Source organism: Tubulanus polymorphus, chromosome 8, assembly GCF_964204645.1.
Source record: "Tubulanus polymorphus chromosome 8, tnTubPoly1.2, whole genome shotgun sequence".
Classification (NCBI taxonomy): domain Eukaryota; kingdom Metazoa; phylum Nemertea; class Palaeonemertea; order Tubulaniformes; family Tubulanidae; genus Tubulanus; species Tubulanus polymorphus.
Window position 1 is genome coordinate 14,784,649 of NC_134032.1, and position 20,134 is coordinate 14,804,782.

A 20,134-nucleotide genomic window follows, 5' to 3' on the forward strand; every position below is an offset into this window, starting at 1 on the left:
AATTCAATAAAGCGCAACTTTAATTGAAGGACTATTGAATGACGTAATACTGCAAAGCCCGCACTGAGAGATCCCTGAATGACGCAACCGAGAATCCGATAACTGGGGAATTTTCCGAATGACGTAGACGAAAAAATCCCGAGGAGCCGAGATCCTCAAATGACGTTTTAACGGGAAATACCAGAAATAAATGGCGACAAATGCTTTAAACTCGGTGGGTGGAAATCTAATCTCATGACATTTCCAAACATATAATGACCCCTGTTATTTGGGGAAGGGGAATGAATAATGGGAGAGAGAGGTGCGTCGATGGAGGGTTATTAGTGCTAGAAACGAAAGAAGAAGAGAGAGGAGAGAGAGTGGCGCGGGATACGAAGACGAAGGTGTAGCTAGAGCCAGGCACTGCCAGGCAGGGAAGGGAGTGACGACACTATAGTTTTTTTGCTGCTGCCGCGCTGGTGCTCTGGATCTGTTTGGAGAGTGCTCAGAGGAAAAGAACCAGAGAGTTTGTGCGGTGTTGTAGAGGGATGAAGGTGGAGTGTGCCCTGCTGTTGAGAGTGGGCAGTATATCTAATTAGTATCTTAACTAATTAGCCATTGTTCCGCAAATGGGGGACCGTACCAATGGCAATGTCTGGTATCCAGACTTAAAAAAGGGTAGAGGGACGGAATGAGTGGATGAAAGCCAGGGAGTGAGTGAGGGAAAACAAGAGGTTAATGCCGAGACAACAAGAAAGGGAAGGGAATATTTTTTAAATGAACTGATCATTTTCTGATCTATTTCTATTTTTGTGTTTTTTATAGGTAAATATCTAAAAACGGTGCATCTTATAGTAAACTTGTGATGCGTTGAGAATAGCTACGACCAATCAAACATGTCGATACAATATATACCCGACGATATTCAACCAATCACTGACCGCGAGGATAGTTCATCCGGTCCTCAGCCGGAGGTGGCGCCACCGCAGACTAAATCGCCGGTGTCTGCTTACCGTCATTCGTCGTATCACCATCGACAACATAGACATCGTAACCGTGGTTACAAGACGCGTAAAGCACGGGAGACGTTCGCGGGAAGATGGCCGTTCGGAATCGGGCTGTCGGAGGTCGTCACCGGGTTCATTATATCTATACTCGGTACGTGCTGCCCCCTATAGGTGTATTCTAGCACTAGAAGCTTCGTCTCATTTTGTGTTGCTTCGTTTTTTTTCAGGAATCGTTGAATTTTTCGTCATTCCGGTCCTCGACGACCAGGAGAATTTAACACTTGGGTTTTCACACGAGAATTGTTACGGACTTGGACTGTGGACCGGTCCTTTAGTAAGTAGATTTTACTCTTACCCGAGTCCGGCCCAGTGTGGCTCCCGGTCCCAGAGTCGAAACTTGAAATTATTGATGAAACTAATTATACTATTTCAGCTCATCATAACTGGATGTTTGGCAATTCGCGCTTCAATAAGTAAAAGAGCCAGTACAGTAAGTATGGTCCTTACTTAAAAACCCCCAGTGCCAGATGCGACCAGGGGATCCAGGTCCACAGTTTTAGTTCAATTTCATTTTAAATGAATTAATACAGTTAATTACTTTACTATTGTTAATTTTGGAACTAGGCACTGAACTTGGTTCCACAGTTATGATTTGAGATTAGACTCGGGAGTTAACCTTTGATTTGAGTTCTATGCCCTAACTCACTATTGTGGAACTGGATCCCCGGCCTGTGCCGAGATATTTGGAGGGGTAGTTCTACTTCAAGACAAAGGGCCATTTTTTACTGTGAATAGGGACATTTACAAGGGCTAAGGGCCTGAATCCTGCAGGCCTACAATCCACTGGGCACTCAATCTAACATTCCAATTAATTATTTGATGTTACTGGTTTATCATAGATCTATAACTGGTTCTGGTTAAGTTCAGTGACGGTATTTTTATACGCTTGTGGAATCGGACTTCTTATATATGGATACAGTTCGAACTGGACTCCCATCGAACAGGTAAGAAACTATTCACACCCTGCAGGCTAACGTTACATAGCAGGGTATTTAAGATGTTTCAATAATATGTTTTATTGATTTATTTTCTAGAGTAAATCGTTGTACACGATCAATAATATGTTTTATTGATTTATTTTCTAGAGTAAATCGTTGTACACGATCAATAATATGTTTTATTGATTTATTTTCTAGAGTAAATCGTTGTACACGGTCAATAATATGTTTTATTGATTTATTTTCTAGAGTAAATCGTTGTACATGATCAATAATATGTTTTATTGATTTATTTTCTAGAGTAAATCGTTGTACACGATCAATAATATGTTTTATTGATTTATTTTCTAGAGTAAATCGTTGTACATGATCAATAATATGTTTTATTGATTTATTTTCTAGAGTAAATCGTTGTACATGATCAATAATATGTTTTATTGATTTATTTTCTAGAGTAAATCGTTGTACACGATCAATAATATGTTTTATTGATTTATTTTCTAGAGTAAATCGTTGTACACGATCAATAATATGTTTTATTGATTTATTTTCTAGAGTAAATCGTTGTACACGATCAATAATATGTTTTATTGATTTATTTTCTAGAGTAAATCGTTGTACACGATCAATAATATGTTTTATTGATTTATTTTCTAGAGTAAATCGTTGTACATGATCAATAATATGTTTTATTGATTTATTTTCTAGAGTAAATCGTTGTACATGATCAATAATATGTTTTATTGATTTATTTTCTAGAGTAAATCGTTGTACACGATCAATAATATGTTTTATTGATTTATTTTCTAGAGTAAATCGTTGTACACGATCAATAATATGTTTTATTGATTTATTTTCTAGAGTAAATCGTTGTGCACGATCAATAATATGTTTTATTGATTTATTTTCTAGAGTAAATCGTTGTACACGATCAATAATATGTTTTATTGATTTATTTTCTAGAGTAAATCGTTGTACACGATCAATAATATGTTTTATTGATTTATTTTCTAGAGTAAATCGTTGTACACGATCAATAATATGTTTTATTGATTTATTTAAATCGTTGTACACGATCAATAACATGTTTTATTGATTTATTTTCTAGAGTAAATCGTTGTACACGGTTCACACGTTGATGTCGGTTACGATATTTATAGGACTGCTCCTCGCCGTTGTCTGCTTCTTCAATTATTACGACGACGTTTTCTTCGGAGAATTACAACTGTTTAAAAAACTAGTCAAATGTTGTATGCCTTGTTGCTGTGTTGGGGTGAGTCTAAAAAGGTATTTGTGTGACATTATTAGTCCGATTTGCTCGCTGATATAATATGCAGCTTCCTTCATCAGTGTAAGCTTTGGAACATTCTTCAGGGCTCCTACTACGACTCCTTGATTCCTTAAAAACACCTACGCAACTTCTTCCATCAGCTTTGGAACATTCTTCAGGGCTCCTACGACCCCTTGATTAATGATAATTAATAATAATTAGTGCTTATATAGCGCCTTTCCAAAGAATGCTCAAAGCGCTGTCACTCAATTATTACCCAGCTTCTGTTACCAATCCAGTATATTCTTACTCTCCCTGGGGAGATGCAACACCGATACGCTGCAGAGCGATCAAGGCGTCGTCAGCCAGTAGCAATTGTGAATTAATGCCTTGCCTAAGGACACTACAGCACAGCCGGGGTTCGTACACACAACCTCCCGATTGGGGGGCGAGCACTCTACCACTAAGCCACACTGCTCCACAGTGATTACATTATAAAAACTCCTTCTATTTAGAAAATGCTTTTAAAGGTGCTTGAAACTCCTTAAATTTGAACAAAATGCCGGAAACTCCTTCAATTTTGAGAAACAGGCAATTAGGCTAAAAAAAATTGATACCTTGATTCTCCGCTCTGCTGAGCTTTAATGTTGACCCGGCCGGCCGCCTATCTACCATTTTTGTTTAGCCTTATAGAAATGTTTTGTACTTGTGCAGATGATTATGCTTAAATCGGTACAGTTTGTTTGGACCAGGATTTGTTTTTACCCAATTACGCGGCTATCAAATTAGTTACAAAGTTTAGTAGTGTATACGATGAAAATTTGCTTACAAAGCCATTAGATTACCGAGATAAGCAGTTCTGATTTAGGAGGAGTCTACAGTAATTTGGATGTAACAATGATTTATACCCAGGAATCACTGATCAGTAGGGACCCTGTTCTTGAAATTCTTCACAATTATGATTAGTCGATAATGACGACCTTGTCCTTGTGATCATTGGCGATTGATAATTGCAATGAATCCTCTTTGTGATTTTAGATTCATCAGTTTGAACCTTATTAAATCTTCAGTTTAATTTAAACCACTTTTAAAAGCAATTTAGAATTCATCAGTCTTAATTATTTTGTTTCATGAAATATAGGGCCATCCCCTGAAATTAGGAGCATCATCATAATTTTCTGAAATTGAGCCTAAATTAGGGGCAACCCCTGAAATAAGGAGCATCCCCGCAAATTAGGAGCATCCTCTTGAATTTCAAAAAATTCAGAGTATCCCCTGAAATGAGGGGCACCCCTGAAATATGGAGTATCCCCTGAAATGAGGGGCATTCCCTGAAATGAGGGGCATCCCCCGAAATAAGGAGCATCCTCTGAAATTGGGGGTATCCCCTGAAATTAGGAGCTTATCTTGAAATTAGGGATTGATTTTTTCTCTGATTATCTGACCAATCATCACCTGACCTCGCTGTAATTTCAGAACTACCACCGATCATCGACCTCGTACAATGCCACCTATCAACGAGACACTAATACCGGCGCCCCCGTGTGACACAGGTAGAAACTAATAACACTGAGCATTTCTTCGATTGTCAAAAAAACGTTGATTTTCCTCGTGAAATTCAGTCAATAAATTGAACCTTGACTTTCGATTTTCACCCAAAAATAGTTTGATTCAAAATTTGATTGATGTGAATTGAATCATTGAAACTCAGCTTGAACTGAAGAGATTTTGTTTATAATAAGTTTAAAATCTATTACTTTTCAAATTTAAAAGATTTATTAAATACAATATTTATCCATCGATGATTTTTGAAATCCGAAATTTACGAGACAAAACGTTTAAGACTCCCTTTAGAGCGTTAACAAACGCAGAACGACTACATTCAAACGTGTAGAAAGCTGATAACAAGATAAATACGCATTCTATACAGCTATAAAAGTTTTAAAAATCGAGAATCCAAAATTAGAACTAGAGTAAGGCAAAGCCTCGAACGGCGCCGCCGGTCTGAAATTCACCGCCACACGCGAAGTTACAGGAAACAATGTTGCATTTTGTTTAAATAAATTCTTAATTTTTTGAAACATTTAAATCTGATGGGTGATTTATATTGACCTGATAATGCTCTCTATAGGGAATATGAAATGTCATGTCTTTTAACTTTTGTAAGTGTACATGGGCTATTCTGCTGAAGTATTCTTAATCCTATCTTTCTAATGTTTTATCTTTAGATCCAGCCTCTTATCGGACGTAGAAAAGTTACGCTTATCGTAAACCCCGTTTATCTAGAAAAATCCGACGAGAATCATCATCACCACGACGACCGCGGTAAACAAATACAACCAACAATCTAAAATGTGCTTTAAAAACGATCAAACAGAAATTAGTGAAATCAAAATTTACAGAATGGTAAATGTTAACGTATTATGAGATCAATTGTAGTGGATTCCACGTGTGGAATTGTGGAATACAAACTTTGTACTATTTGAACGATCCCTGGAACAATTCACCATTTTGTGAAGCTGACATACTTGATGTAAGTAATGAAAAATTTGCCTCAAACAGAAAGTTTAATCGTAGAATTATAGAATGAAATGTATGTATGTATGAATGTTTTACTTTTCATTCCATCTTTAAAAAAAAAATTAAATATGATTCCTTTTTGTCGTTCGAAGTTTTGTACAAAATAGTATTTATTAGTAATGTATGCGATTGATGTTCGATATAGAATTCTAAGAAATTAGATTTTTGGCTAATTTTCCTTCACGAAAATCAAGAGAGAACTGTAGAACCGGCTCTTTGTACTGCAGGGTTGTATAAAGCTCGGGGGATCTAGGATCGATGATTATAATGTGAACTTTATAAACGTTCATTACTGGTATTGGTTTTTGGATCAATTTTCCGGGCAATGTAGACTGAAACCAAATACGCGTAATACTAGAACAGTCATCCTCCCTCTGCAGGGACTCGAACCTGATGGCATCGCTACACTCAGCCACGGCACGAACCCTTGCATCAGTAGACCGGGTGCGCAGGTACATGCGCAGCTTTCCGAACGAAAACTGGCAGCACCAATCAGATTGCTCGTTGTATAATCGTTGAGGCAAATTTCAAGGAAGAACTATAAATGGGAAAACCCGGGATAAAATAAAACGGGATTTCTGATTGGCTAAAAATCACATCATCTGAACTGCGCATGTATCTGCGCACACGGTCGATTATGGCAGGGTTTCGTGCCGTGGCAATCTCGATGCCATCAGGTTCGAATCCCTGCCGGGGGAGGATGTGTAGAACAGTAAGCCAAAGTTCAGTTTCACGAAAAAGTTTAACTCAAATTTTTGGTGTAGTCACTATTGGTTATTTCATGTTTCAATTCAAACTTAACCGTTTTAGGCTTAAACTTTTTCGTGAAACCGGGCCCAGTTCTCTGATTCGGACATACTGAATAGATTATACGATAGAACTGACTAACATGTTCAGAAAACCTAATTCGCACTGGTGTCGTTTTAAATGGTCTGAGGTAAGGATAGGAAAATACCAGTACAAAGTCAGAAAAATGATAGATTTCCTTTTTCTCAGATTTAGTCAACTCCGACTTGGCCGTATCCAAAACACTAGATTCACTGTATATACAAATTGAAAAAGTCGAAAAATCGAAATTTATTTATCTAATAGAAAATTAAAAGGCAATGTTTCGAACTCTTAGAGAACATTGTCTGGCATCGATAATGATTTATATAACTTATAGTTTTAGTGCAATAAAATTTAAGGGACCGTGTCATCAGCAGTTAATGTCAGTCAATGTTTGAATGTACTTTGTTCGTATTCAAAAACTAAAAAGCTCTAGTCATCTCAATTGTGATTTCAATGATGAAATTGATAGCATGCTTGCACTGTATTAGACCTTACAGCTGTTTAAATCTATTCATTCATATTTGGCCTGATAGCTCTCGTTTTAAATTTGAATAGAGTTCAATCAACATTTTTAAGAATGAACTGAATTTAAATGTTAAACTGATAACCTTGATTTACAATCCGTCTTAAGTGGAGAATCCCACAATAATGGAAAGATAATATAAAGTCCGAAAATGTTTCCTTGAGCTAGTGTAGTTAATTTGACGTTTCGAGTATATCCTAATAGTCATCTTCAGGAATACTGTATTCCTCAAGCTGGTGTAGTTAATTTGACGTTTCGAGTATATCCTAATAGTCATCTTCAGGAATACTGTATTCTACAAGCTAGTGTAGTTTATTCGACGTTTCGACTATATCCTTATAGTCATCTTCAGGAATACTGTATTCCTCGAGCTAGTGTAGTTTATTCAACGTTTCGACTTTATCCTAATAGTCATCTTCAGGAATACTGTATTCCTTGAGCTAGTGTAGTTTATTCAACTTTTCGACTTTATCCTAATAGTCATCTTCAGAAATACTGTATTCCTTGAGCTAGTGTAGTTTATTTTAACATTTCTACTATATCCTAATAGTCATCTTCAGGAATACTGTATTCCTTGAGCTAGGAACGTTGAATAAACTACACTAGGCTAGTGTAGTTTATTCAACGTTTCGACTTTATCCTACTAGTCATCTTCAGGAATACTGTATTCCTTGAGCTAGTGTAGTTTATTCAACGTTTCGACTTTATCCTAATAGTCATCTTCAGGAATACTTTATTCATTGAGCTAGTGTAGTTTATTCAACGTTTCGACTTTATCCTAATAGTCATCTTCAGGAATACTGTATTCCTTGAGCTAGTGTAGTTTATTCAACGTTTCGACTATATCCTAATAGTCATCTTCAGGAATACTGTATTCCTTGAGCTAGTGTAGTTTATTCAACGTTTCGACTATATGCATGTAGTCATCTTCAGGAAAGTACTGAGGTACAACAGAAATAATCAAAACTCCACTTTATATTATTTTTTCATTATCATTGTAGGATTCTACTATTGTCATCACAACATGGATATAGCATAATCATTGACTAGGGTTTAATTAGTAAAGTTTCTTCTTTTTATGAAACTGAAAAAAAAACTTCTATATTTTTCATCTGGCGTCCAGTCACCCCTCCCCAACCTTCTCCCACTCATCAGTAGGAGGCCTCAGTTTTCTGTCTGTAAATATTATTAAAATTCCCAATTTTTGCAATAATATGAATGTGATGAGTCTGAAATGGTAAAGAAATTAAACGCGACTGAAATTCAATTCCGATCGATATTGATGTTCCCGCGTTATGTTCTGAATAATTTTTGTAAAATAAAATATATTAAGAATATTAAACAGTAGTGCACTGTATGATTTGCAAATCATTTGTTTATTCGTTGGTTTTTTTAATTGTTAATCATTATTCATTATAAGGATCTATTTACTGGATATTTGCAGCTGGTCCATATCAGATGAGGAGAGCATATAATGCGCGATAAATTGTGGTGATATACATAGGGACCTGTACGGAAGCCCCTAGGTGACATATGAGATTATTTTGTTCATAAATTCGACTTATTAAGTCGAATTTCGGCATAATAAGTCGAATTTCGAGATAATAAGTCGAATTTCGAGATAATAAGTCGAATTTCGTGTTAATTAAGTCGAAATTCGACTTAATAAGTCAAAATTGTGAAAAAATTTTCTCGTATGTCACCTAGGGGCTTCCGTAGACCTGCCAGTCAAAAACTAAATTTTTTCGATGACCTATTACAACAACCACAAGCAAACAAAATTTAAAACGTTGACCTAACCCTACGTTTGTACGGAAGCCCCTAGGTGACATACGAGAAAGTTTTTTCACAATTTCGACTTATTAAGTCGAATTTCGACATAATAAGTCGAATTTCGACTTAATAAGTCGAATTTCGACATAATAAGTCGAATTTCGGGTTAATTAAGTCGAAATTCGACATAAGTCGAATTTCGTGTTAATTAAGTCGAATTTCGAGTTTTATTTTCATGTCGAATTTCGACTTATTAAGTCGAAATTCGACTTAATAAACACGAAATTCGACTTATTAAGTCGAAATTCGACTTAATTAACACGAAATTCGACTTATTATGTCGAAATTCGACTTTCTAAGTCAAAATTCGACTTATTAAGTCGAAATTCGACTTATTATGTCGAAATTCGACTTAATAAGTCAAAATTATGAAAAAAATTATCTCATATGTCACCTAGGGGCTTCCGTACGTTTGACTCCCGCCTAATACAAAATAATCCATCAATATGATAGCCCTATAATTGATACAATTGCTCATTCTACTTCAACCAGGGAGACGAGTCAGGGAATTTCGAAGAACATTTTTCCTCCGCGCCATCGGGACAAAATTCTCGTTAGAGATTTTTGATCTGTAGACACAGTGACAGACAGTTAACAAGACTTGTCCTACAGACTTCATCTTGCAATATACACATCATGAAAACAAATTCCGTGATCTAGGCCGCAGAAACGGTCTGCAATCTTTAGAATTATACCAACTGCTCAGACAAGCCAATGAGTACCATGCAGGTCACTCGATGTTATTTCAAACTTATAAAAGCAGTTTCATATTAGATAGAAAAACTTTCGAGGCAACCACTCGAGAGTCTGGAGTGGTCAGTTTTATTTCATTGGTTAAGTTTTGGAGCATTGCGTTAGTAGGTTTTTCGCTTTTACTGTCTGTTTTCTATCAAGTTTATTATTTAATGCCAAGGTATATATAGAGGCGTGTAGAGTCGAGCCCCGTGTTTATATTCCATTTGGAACAGTCGCCAGCGGAACAGTCCGTTAGTGGGCACTCGCAGCGAACTCGACCCTGGCAAGCCTGGTTTACGGTCGACAGCTGGTTCGCGATTTACGGTGAAGGTCGTTGGAAGAGGGCATTTAGTGAATGTCAAACTCGAAGCGTCGAATTGTAAATTTCGGTAAATAAAATTAATTAGAATGATATCTCACCTTTTTTTCTCAACGAAATGATTATAAGACAATTCTCTCTGATCGCTTCAATAATCAGTGACCTGATCATCGTGGGAATACGGTTTAAATCGGCGGTGGTTATTAGAGACGGGTCGGGAGTCGAGAGTCCGAGTGTGTACACAATTGCCTCCTCGCTAGTAGTGTTATAAGAGACCTTAACAATAAGAAGGCCTCCTTTTTGAGTATTGTTTTATCTTTATGCTTTTTGGGTTTTCTTGACCAACTCAAACTGATGTATGAGTAACTCGGGACCCAGAGTTTCAGTATTACTAACCTCTACTACACTAACCCTCACCTGACAATATACGGTATTACAAAATGACTTGATGACCACCATACCTGCTCCCGATAGCCTCGCAAATCGATTGTTGCCTCAGAATTGAAATTGTACAAATTTATACCAGTTTTCTCACTATTTTCAGCTTCTAAGAATTAACCATGTCCGGATCGGAGATCGTCAATTACATGGACTTCACGATAGACGACGTGAAAAACGGCTCCAATTTGGAAAGTCCCGTTAAAAAGAAAGGGAAATTCGACCCGCACGGATTGAGTTTAAGCGAAATCGCGGAGATGCTCGGCTGCGACCTCGACAGCGTTAAATTCGCGCGTTACATGGACAACCACGATCGATTGAAACATTTGAGGAACGAGTATTACTATCCGAAAAATAAAACTCTAATTGGAAGTAAGTTTTTTGAGATAATCCGGATGAAACTTGCGAGAAAAACCAAAAATGTTTCCTTGAGCGAGTAGTTTTTAAATTAGAACGTTATGACTTTATCCTAATTCAGTAAACAACTTTATCCTCAGTCAACACCCAATATACCGCCCACATCTCGGTGCAGAATGATTTTGTTGGTATAGAGAGTATGGCGGTATATCAGAGGTGTTTTACTATGTATTTGTATAGAGATGTACATCGAGAAAACCTGGTGGTCGGTGGGGGTGGCGGTACATGGGAGGGTGGTATATCGGGGGTGTTTTATTATGTATTTGTATAGAGATGTACATCGAGAAAACCTGGCTGTAGGCGGGGGTGGCGGTAAATTGGAGGGCGGTATATCGGGGGTGTTTTACTATGTATTTGTATAGAGATGTACATTGAGAAAACCTGGCAGGGGTGGCGGTAAATGGGAGGGTGGTATATCGGGGGTTGACTGTAGTCTTCTTCAGGAATGTGATATTTTTCAGGCTAATTGTTCTTCTTTATGTACTGTGGTATTTAACCGTATAAAATTTCGGGTTCGGACAATTCCTCGTGAAAACTGGTCCTCGATATTGATGAAGATGTGATTGAATTTCGAGCGATAAATCTTTGTTTTTCATTTAATTATTTTATTAGTTGATTTATGTAAAGTTGACCTGGAAGAGGACAGTGTATATTTCTGCGGTAATTCACTGGGATTGCAGCCTCGAGGTACAAACTACTACATTCAAAAAGAGTTGGATAAATGGGCAAAAATGTAAGTTCAAGGATGATTAATAATAATAATAATTATTATTATAATAATGATGTTAATTTGTTGATATAGCGTTATGATATTTAGTAATCAAAATGCTTTATATTAACGTTACAATACAGGGTCCAGTTCCACAGTTCCCAGCTAAGATTTGACTCTGGGTTAACTCATTGAAAATGAACTAACTTTAACTCAGAGTTAACTCTAACTCACGACTGTGGAACTGGGTCCTGTAGAACTCGCTTGTTTCGGATCACCCAGGACTGGAAAATAGTGTCCGAATTAAACAAAATCCGAATTATGCGCTCTCATTTGAAAACGAATAACCTAGAGGGGACCGGAGTGTTAGTCCGAAATAAATGAAAAACCCGAATAAAACCGATCCGAATTAAGCGAGTGGTAATTAATAATCATAAGATTGTTAAAATACCAGGACCCAGTTCCACAGTTGTGAGTTAGAGTTAACTCTGAACTCAGGATCCAGTTCTACAGTTGTGAGTTAGAGTTAACTCTGAACTCAGGATCCAGTTCCACAGTTGTGAGTTATGAGTTAACTCCGAACTCAGGATCCAGTTCCACACTCTGGATCCAGTTCCACAGTTGTGAGTTAGAGTTAACTCTGAACTACAGGACCCAGTTCCACAGTTGTGAGTTAGAGTTAACTCTTGAGTTAAAATTAGTTCATTTTCGATGAGTTAACTCAGGGTCAAATCTTAACTCGGAACTGTGGAACTGGACCCAGTCTGGGAGACCGGTGACAAAATGCTGTTTTAAAGCAATAATTGCGGTGACATTGTTAGGTAAAGGATGCGTTCTATTGATCTGAAAATCGTTGATTATTTTGTAGCGGAGTTCAAGGTCACGTGAACGGTGATTTGCCGTGGGCTCACTGCGACGAAAAAATCAACGCTCGAGTTGCTAGGCTTGTCGGTAAGATAACCGTGAAAACGTTGAGAATTATTCTGCGGAACCAGGTTCACCTGCACTAATTAGTGTAGGCGCATTATAGTCTAATGTCTATTTCAACTTGACTCGAGAGCACATCGGGTGGCCTAGTTTTGGTGACAAATACCTGATAAAGGTCTTTTTTAATTAGAACCAGAAAGGACTGTCAGCTGACCAAAAACATTGATTTTTAATCCATTTTAAACTGTATTGAAGGATATCCAAAAAGTCTTCATTGAAAGCGTTTGAATTAGGAAATGTGACTCCATGATTTTTAAGTTAAACAATGTGTTTCTATGCCTACAGACCCAGCTCTAGTTGGTAGGCATGGAAACATATTGTTTTTGAGATAAACTATGTATTTCAGGTGGAAACTCAGATGAAGTTCAGTTAATGAATGGCTTAACAGTAAATTTGCATTTCTTACTCGTAAGTTTTCTCCCCAGAAAATTTTAAACCATTTTGAATTGGGGAATTTATTGCATATCTGGTGGGTGCATGCTGTGATGATATATGGATTCGGAAGCCTGAAAATTCAGTTTGCAGTTCATTGTAAATGAACTAATTTGACAAAGGACCACCTACTGCTCGTCACGCCATCTAGTGGGATAGCTCGTGTTACGGGTTCTCATTTGACTGTTTTGTTTTTCTGTTTTCTGCGCGATAGATATCATTTTATCGACCAACACCTCAAAGACACAAGATTCTGCTGGAATCCAAGGCTTTTCCATCGGACCATGTAAGTTTTTTTTCTGACCGATTGGCTGCTTACAAATATCTGTATAAGTTCTGATGTCTAGAATTCTAAAATGATCATGGCGTCTTAAAGGCACCACCTAAAAGGAAAACGCAGTAAATGTAACTTACAACATTTCTAACCTTATAGAATTATCTATTAACGAAATATCTCGTAGAAATGTTGTTTATGCGATGTGTTACAGTATGCAATAGAATCACAGATTCGTCTTCACGGTTTCGATCCCGAATCAAGTATGATCTGTTTAGAACCGAGACAGGTATGTGAGCTTTGACTCGTCATTGTGTTTTAGAGCAAGCGTTCGTAGCTTGTGAATTGTTAACTCGTCCACTGACCATCCAACTATATTTAACGAACCCCTGTCACACTAGACCGGGTGCGCAGGTACATGCGCAGCTTTCCGAACGAAAACTGGCGGCACCAATCAGATTGCTCGTTGTATAATCGCTGAGGTAAATTTCAAGGAAGAACTATAAATGGGGAAAACCCGGGCTAAAATAAAACGGGATTTCTGATTGGCTAAAAATCACATCATCTGAACTGCGCATGTATCTGCACACACGGTCGATTATGGCAGGGTTTCGTGCCGTGGCAATCTCGATGCCATCAGGTTCGAATCCCTGCCGGGGGAGGATGCAAATAACTATATTATTGTAATCGAAAGCATCAATGAAATTAATAAGATCACATTGATCAAATAATTAGATAATAGGGATAATGTCTTATTTCAAGATCATGATCTCAAGGTGATAGGTTCAGTTGCAGTTCACGGTTCTAGGTTCAGTTACAGCTTGGAGTAATCATTTGACTACTCAATGATTACTCCAAATGATTACTCCAAGGTTACACAATGCACCCTTCCTTAATCATGTTGATCTGCTGATTCCACCGAGTCCACTTACTCTTTACTATATTTCTGTTTAGGGTGAGTTTACTCTTCGTACCGAAGATATCCTCGCGAGGATCGCTAGCGAGGGCGATTCTATAGCCGTTGTATGTTTAAGCGGTGTGCAGTATTACACCGGACAGTTGTTCGACATGGCGGCCATTACTAAAGCCGGTCAAGAAAAGGTAACGCGTTTTACCTTGAAAAATAACACGTATATTGCTTAATATTGTCGACAATAGATTATAGCCCCGATATGTTGATGACGTCGTGCATATCCTTTCGAAAAGTAATTATTAAAATTTATCGAAAATGAAAAAAGAATTGTGAAATATTAGACGAGAAGATACACAATATCCGTGTATGATGATGACGAGAGAAATCTCACAATAACGAAGCCAAGATTGAAAAATTCTATATCGGAATGATTGTATTTGAGGAGCGACATTTCGGCTAACAACTGTTAGCCATCATCAGGCGTACTGATGATGGCTAACAGTTGTTAGCCGAAATGTCGCTCCTCAAATAAAATCTTGGCTTCGTTATTGTGGGATTTCTCTCGTAATTATGAAATATATTCTATTACAAAATAAACGCCAGAATTCACAATTCTGATAGTCATTTTGAAACGCTATAATCGATTACATAGTAGTGAACATCGATTAACACAGAACCTGTTAAATAACGCATATTAGGCATCAGTGTATATAAACATTATTGAAACGGTTTTTATGGCGTCAAAAAAGTTAAGAGTTCTACTATAAGCCACACGACTGAGAAATTGGCTCATATTTACGTTTCCATCATACGCATGTGAATGTCTGTTTTGTAATATTCTGTACGTGTGAATTATTTCAGGGTTGCTATGTTGGATTTGATCTGGCTCATGCGGTCGGAAACGTAGAAATTCATCTTCATGATTGGAACGTTGATTTTGCCTGTTGGTGTACGTACAAGGTTTGTATCATTCATTCATTCTCCTTTTGCAGTGGTAACATTAAAAAAAAAAAAGTCTAAAATGTTTCCTTGAGCTAGTGTAGTTTATTCAACATTTCGATTTTACCCTAATACTAGTCATCTTCAGGAATACTGTATTCCTTGAGCAAGTGTAGTTTATTCAACTTTTGACTATATCCTAATACTCATCTTCAGGAATAATTTATTCCTTCAGCTAGTGTAGTTTATTCAACTTTTGACTATATCCTAATAGTCATCTTCAGGAATAATTTATTCCTTCAGCTAGTGTAGTTTATTCAACGTTTCGATTTTATCCTAATATTCATCTTCAGGAATACTGTATTCCTTGAGCTAGTGTAGTTTATTCAACGTTTCGACTATATCCTAATAGTCATCTTCAGGAATACTGTATTCCTTGAGCTAGTGTAGTTTATTCAACGTTTCGACTATATCCTAATAGTCATCTTCGGGAATACTGTATTCTTTGAGCTAGTGTAGTTTATCCAACGTTTGACTATATCCTAATAGTCATCTTCGGGAATACTGTATTCTTTGAGCTAGTGTAGTTTATCCAACGTTTGACTATATCCTAATAGTCATCTTCGGGAATACTGTATTCTTTGAGCTAGTGTAGTTTATCCAACGTTTGACTATATCCTAATAGTCATCTTCAGAAATACTGTATTCCTTGAGCTAGTGTAGTTTATTCAACATTTCGACTATATCCTAATAGTCATCTTCAGGAATACTGTATTCCTTGAGCTAGTGTAGTTTATTCAACGTTTTGACTATATCCTAATAGTCATCTTCAGGAACACTGATGTTGTCCTCATTATAGCCATTGATGAAACACTCTTAGTCCGTGTTCACTCAGAGTAAAAAGAGTCTAAATGATTCCTTTAGCTACGTTGTGCAACTTTCATCCATCTATTCAGCTGAGTGATTGTTATGTCTGAATTTCAGTATTTGAATGCCAGTGCCGGTGGAATAGCCGGAGCCTTCCTTCACGAGAGACACATGCACAATGACTTTCCGAAGTTGTTAGGTTGGTGGGGCCATGAAGGCAAGACCAGATTCGTTATGGACAATGGTACAGTATATAATAATTCCTATTTGCCTTAGATTCAAAGTCTTTGATACATCGTCGTCACATTACTGAAGTCATCTCTATTTTTTAGTCCCAATTTATATTTCTAATTCAATTTACTAAGTGTAAGTCATCATTTGGATAAGTCGTCACATTACTGAAGTCATCTCTATTTTTGAGTCCCAATTTCTATTTCTAATTCAATTTACTAAGTGTAGGTCATCATTTGGATAAGTCGTCACATGACTAAAGTCATCTCTATTTTCAAGTCCCAATTTGTGTACGTAATTCACAAAGTCGTCTAAGTTGTCATTCAGATGCCAAGTCATCAACATGATGAACGTCACAACAATGACGACTTTGAATGTCACCAGTATTTTTACTCAACGCGTTTTAAACATTATTTTACAGATTTGAAATTATCTCCTGGTATCGACGGATACCGGGTTTCAAACCCGCCGCCATTGTTGGTCTGTCCGTTAATAGCAAGCATAGATGTAAGTAGTCACATGACATCGGTTTAAACCTTTCCCGACCATTTGCTTTATTTCTGGGTCTGAGTCTTATACTTTTGCGCGTGGAGCCCAATCCCAGGTCCCGGTGTGGCTGTATAAAAGGTGTCCTGCTGGGTCCAGTTCCACAGTTCTGAGTTAACTCTAAGATAACTCATTGAAAATGAACTGATTTTAACTCTTACACTAACTCACAACTGTTGAACTGGGCCCTGGGGGTTTAGACCTCTGTCTCAGTGAGGTGATGTTTCCCCTTAAAGATATAAGACAACATTAAAAATACGTACGTCAATGATGTGCTTCATTGAAATGAGAGCACGCGTGTTAACACTATTCATTGGATACCCGAACCCAGCCCGCTTGCCGGGGGAAATTCATCACTGTTGAAAAATGTTAAATGGCTTAGATTTGTACTACGGGCCATTCGCCAAGTGTCTACGCCTACATGGGGAGGGCAGGTGGTGGTAGAGGCCACTCTCTGCATTTACGAGGGAAGGAGGGAAGGTTTGAAATGAAAGACTCCCGTGAATTTACCACCTATATCTCTCTCTTTCGATTTTCTTCAGATTTTTGAAAAGACCAGTATGGAAGCATTACGCGCGAAGTCGAAACAATTGACCGGATATTTAGAGATATTGTTGCTGCAGAAGTTTCCGAAGCCGTCGTCGTCGTCGCCGGGGGAGACGATTGATAATAAACCGTACATCGAGATTATCACGCCTTCCGATCCCGATCAGAGAGGATGTCAATTATCGGTGAAATTCTCCGTTCCGATAAAAAACGTCTTCAAAGAATTGGTGAAACGTGGAGTCGTGGTATGTACTATACACTGAGAACTCCTGCCCCCCTAATCTCTATTTCAACCTGACTTGAGAGCATTCCAGGTGGCCTAGCTCAGTCAGTTTTGGTAGTACATACCCGATAAATGTCTTAGTAGGACCAGAAAGGACGGGCAGTCGACCTTAATCATCATTTTTTAATCCATTTGAAACTGTATTGAATATCCAAAAAGTCTTCACTGAAAGGGGTTAAATGAAGAGAAGTGACTCCATGATTTGAAAGTTTAACAATATGTTTCCATGCCTACGTATCAAGTTTCAGTTGGTAGGCACGGAGACATATTGTTAAACTTTCAAATCATGGAGTCTCTTTTCTCTCAGGAACCCCTCTCAATGCAGATTTTTTGGATATTCTTCAATACAGTTTCAAATGGATTAAAAAATGATGATTTAGGTCGACTGCCAATGGATTCTGGTCCTATTAAGACCTTTATCAGGTATGTGCTACTAAAAATGAGCGACCTAGGCCACCCGGAATGCTCTCAAGTCAGGTTGAAATAGACATTAGGAGACACATCCTCCTTCAACGGCGATTCCATGAGACTCTGTCACAGTACAAACCCCTGTCCAAGTACAAAAGGAAACATCTGAACATCTCCGTCAAAGGGATTCAAACCCCTGCCCTAATAGACATCTCTTCCCTAGTAGCGATTCAAATCCCAGCCCTAGACCCATCCTCCGTCTGCTGGTATTGATTTTCTGTTGATATATATATTTCAGTGTGATGAAAGAGAACCGGATGTAATTCGATTGGCTCCAACTCCGATGTACAATAAATTTGAAGATGTTTATAGATTTATTCATTTACTCGAACATTCTCTGGCAGACGCCGCAAAATATCCACCGCAGAAAACAACAACAACAACAACGCCATCTACTACTAATCAGCTGAACTAACTACGTACGCATATCAGCATTCGAGTAAAGTGTCAGTTGTAAAAAGCTTGAATACGGCCGCGCAGGATTTAAATTGATTTCTGGATTTAGAGACTTTGAAACAGAGGAGTTCCATGCTCGCAATACTAGTCGCTGAATTAGTCGTTAGTTAGGTCCAAAATTGGATAGAATATTTTTGTTTGAGATCATTTGTTATTAAATCTTCATACAAATCTATATCGACTATTGATTGGATTGATGATGATGTATGTCCATAGGAGGATTAAAATGTCTTTATCACATTATTTGATTTTCAGTATGTTTTAAGTCAAGTTTATATAATTCTGGTTCATGGGTATTTAATAAGAAAAATGTTAAACATCCAACAGGTGTGAATTGAATCTTGACTGCCACGTCAAATTCTAAATCCACATCTCTGGGTATTCTGGGAATTCACATTTATTACAAGTTCTAGTAAACTAACTATGTTTATTCAAAGAATCAGACCTTTTTTCACAGTTCTATCCTACAGTACTGGACCCAGTTCCACAGTTGTGAGTTAAGATTTGACTCAGAGTTAACTCATTGAAAGTGAACTGATTTTAACTTAAACTCACAACTGTGGAACTGGATCCTGGGAAATCGGTAAAATCATGGCAACCATTAACAAATATCTAGAAATTTAAAAGATTTGCTTTAATCTGAGAAATATTCTGGAAATTCATTTTGCGCTTCGCGTAGCATAGTTCCGGGATGTCAATTGCCACCCGAGGGCAACTTTCTTCAGTAATTTCTCATGAAAATCACCTCTAGTATCTACCAGTCACCACTTAAATGTTGATGTCCTGTAGTTCAATGGTTTGTACGCTTTGACGAAGGACCCATTTCCGTTTGGGAAAAGTGAAAAAATCACCCGTGAAATACTCGGATTCAATTTTTCAGATTCATGTGTATAACTATGTCAAACATGTTGTCTAGAAGAAATAGCTTTCAGTCTTTACATTATTTCGATTATCACCACTAAAACTGTAGGAATAATTTCAAAGCCTTTGTCAATGAAAGTCGATAATTTTTTAGTCTTTGAGATGTTAAATATTTTGTGTCGTGGATAATTTCAAAAATTGTACATCGAACAAAACATTTGACCAAAAAGAATTTGTAATCTTTTGTCCATTAGTGTTTGTTCCAAGCGATCTCTATATATTTTTCAGCCATAAATCTCTCTGTCTCAGAAACTGACTAAGAGGGATTGCAGTCAAACTTGTTGATGACTTTTCTAAATGATGACTTACACTTAGTGAATTGAATACAAGTTGGGACTTGAAAATATTAAGACACCTAATTAGTGAGACGACTTATCCTAATGACGACTTCACTGACTTTGACTGTAATTCCTATTTTCTGTTCCAATTGTATTGAGATTCTTTCATAATCATGATTATTATTTTGTTGTAATTTTATCAGGTATATACATGAAATGTACAAATAATTATTTCCATGATATTAAAACTTATAATATCGGCTTTTTTGGTTCCTCGATCTTATCGACTGAATTTCCTGGTGGCCAGTTTAAAAAAAAAATGTCTAAGATGAAATTTTTCGTTTATTTAATCTT

General features: G+C 37.3%; 2 protein-coding genes across 5 annotated transcripts; both read left to right on the forward strand.

Moving 5' to 3' along the window:
* Positions 1-170: 170 nt before the first annotated feature.
* LOC141909876 (uncharacterized) lies at positions 171-8,537 on the forward strand. Of its 4 annotated transcripts, none has more exons than XM_074800542.1 (8): positions 171-214; positions 805-1,137; positions 1,214-1,320; positions 1,420-1,476; positions 1,886-1,990; positions 3,093-3,271; positions 4,731-4,807; positions 5,483-8,537. In XM_074800542.1, the coding sequence occupies exons 2-8, from the start codon at positions 876-878 to the stop codon at positions 5,503-5,505; spliced, it is 810 nt and encodes a 269-aa protein (XP_074656643.1). In that variant the 5' UTR covers positions 171-214; positions 805-875; the 3' UTR covers positions 5,506-8,537. The 4 variants fall into 4 exon arrangements, with proteins under 4 accessions (XP_074656643.1, XP_074656644.1, XP_074656645.1 ...); XM_074800543.1 differs by having other exon boundaries at positions 3,093-3,257; XM_074800544.1 differs by lacking the exon at positions 4,731-4,807.
* A 1,553-nt stretch (positions 8,538-10,090) lies between these two features.
* Positions 10,091-20,013, forward strand: LOC141909579 (kynureninase-like). The gene is made up of 13 exons (XM_074800045.1): positions 10,091-10,145; positions 10,620-10,885; positions 11,543-11,663; positions 12,508-12,590; positions 12,973-13,034; positions 13,273-13,344; positions 13,547-13,621; positions 14,287-14,433; positions 15,107-15,205; positions 16,169-16,295; positions 16,704-16,789; positions 17,371-17,619; positions 18,364-20,013. Exons 2-13 carry the CDS (start codon positions 10,636-10,638, stop codon positions 18,538-18,540), a joined length of 1,548 nt encoding a protein of 515 aa, XP_074656146.1. The 5' UTR covers positions 10,091-10,145; positions 10,620-10,635; the 3' UTR covers positions 18,541-20,013.
* The last annotated feature ends 121 nt before the right edge of the window (positions 20,014-20,134 follow it).

What these genes read in the sequence shown, in the direction of transcription:
- LOC141909876 (XM_074800541.1), top strand. Translation starts at nt 876, where the DNA reads ATGTCGATACAATATATACCCGACGATATTCAACCAATCACTGACCGC. An exon ending in GTTCATTATATCTATACTCG is followed by an intron (nt 1,138 to 1,213) that starts GTACGTGCTGCC and finishes GTTTTTTTTCAG; the next exon opens with GAATCGTTGAATTTTTCGTC. An exon ending in ACTGGACTCCCATCGAACAG is followed by an intron (nt 1,991 to 3,092) that starts GTAAGAAACTAT and finishes TTTATTTTCTAG; the next exon opens with AGTAAATCGTTGTACACGGT.
- LOC141909579 (XM_074800045.1), top strand. Translation starts at nt 10,636, where the DNA reads ATGTCCGGATCGGAGATCGTCAATTACATGGACTTCACGATAGACGAC. An exon ending in TCGAGTTGCTAGGCTTGTCG is followed by an intron (nt 12,591 to 12,972) that starts GTAAGATAACCG and finishes TATGTATTTCAG; the next exon opens with GTGGAAACTCAGATGAAGTT. An exon ending in TGGTGAAACGTGGAGTCGTG is followed by an intron (nt 17,620 to 18,363) that starts GTATGTACTATA and finishes TATATATTTCAG; the next exon opens with TGTGATGAAAGAGAACCGGA.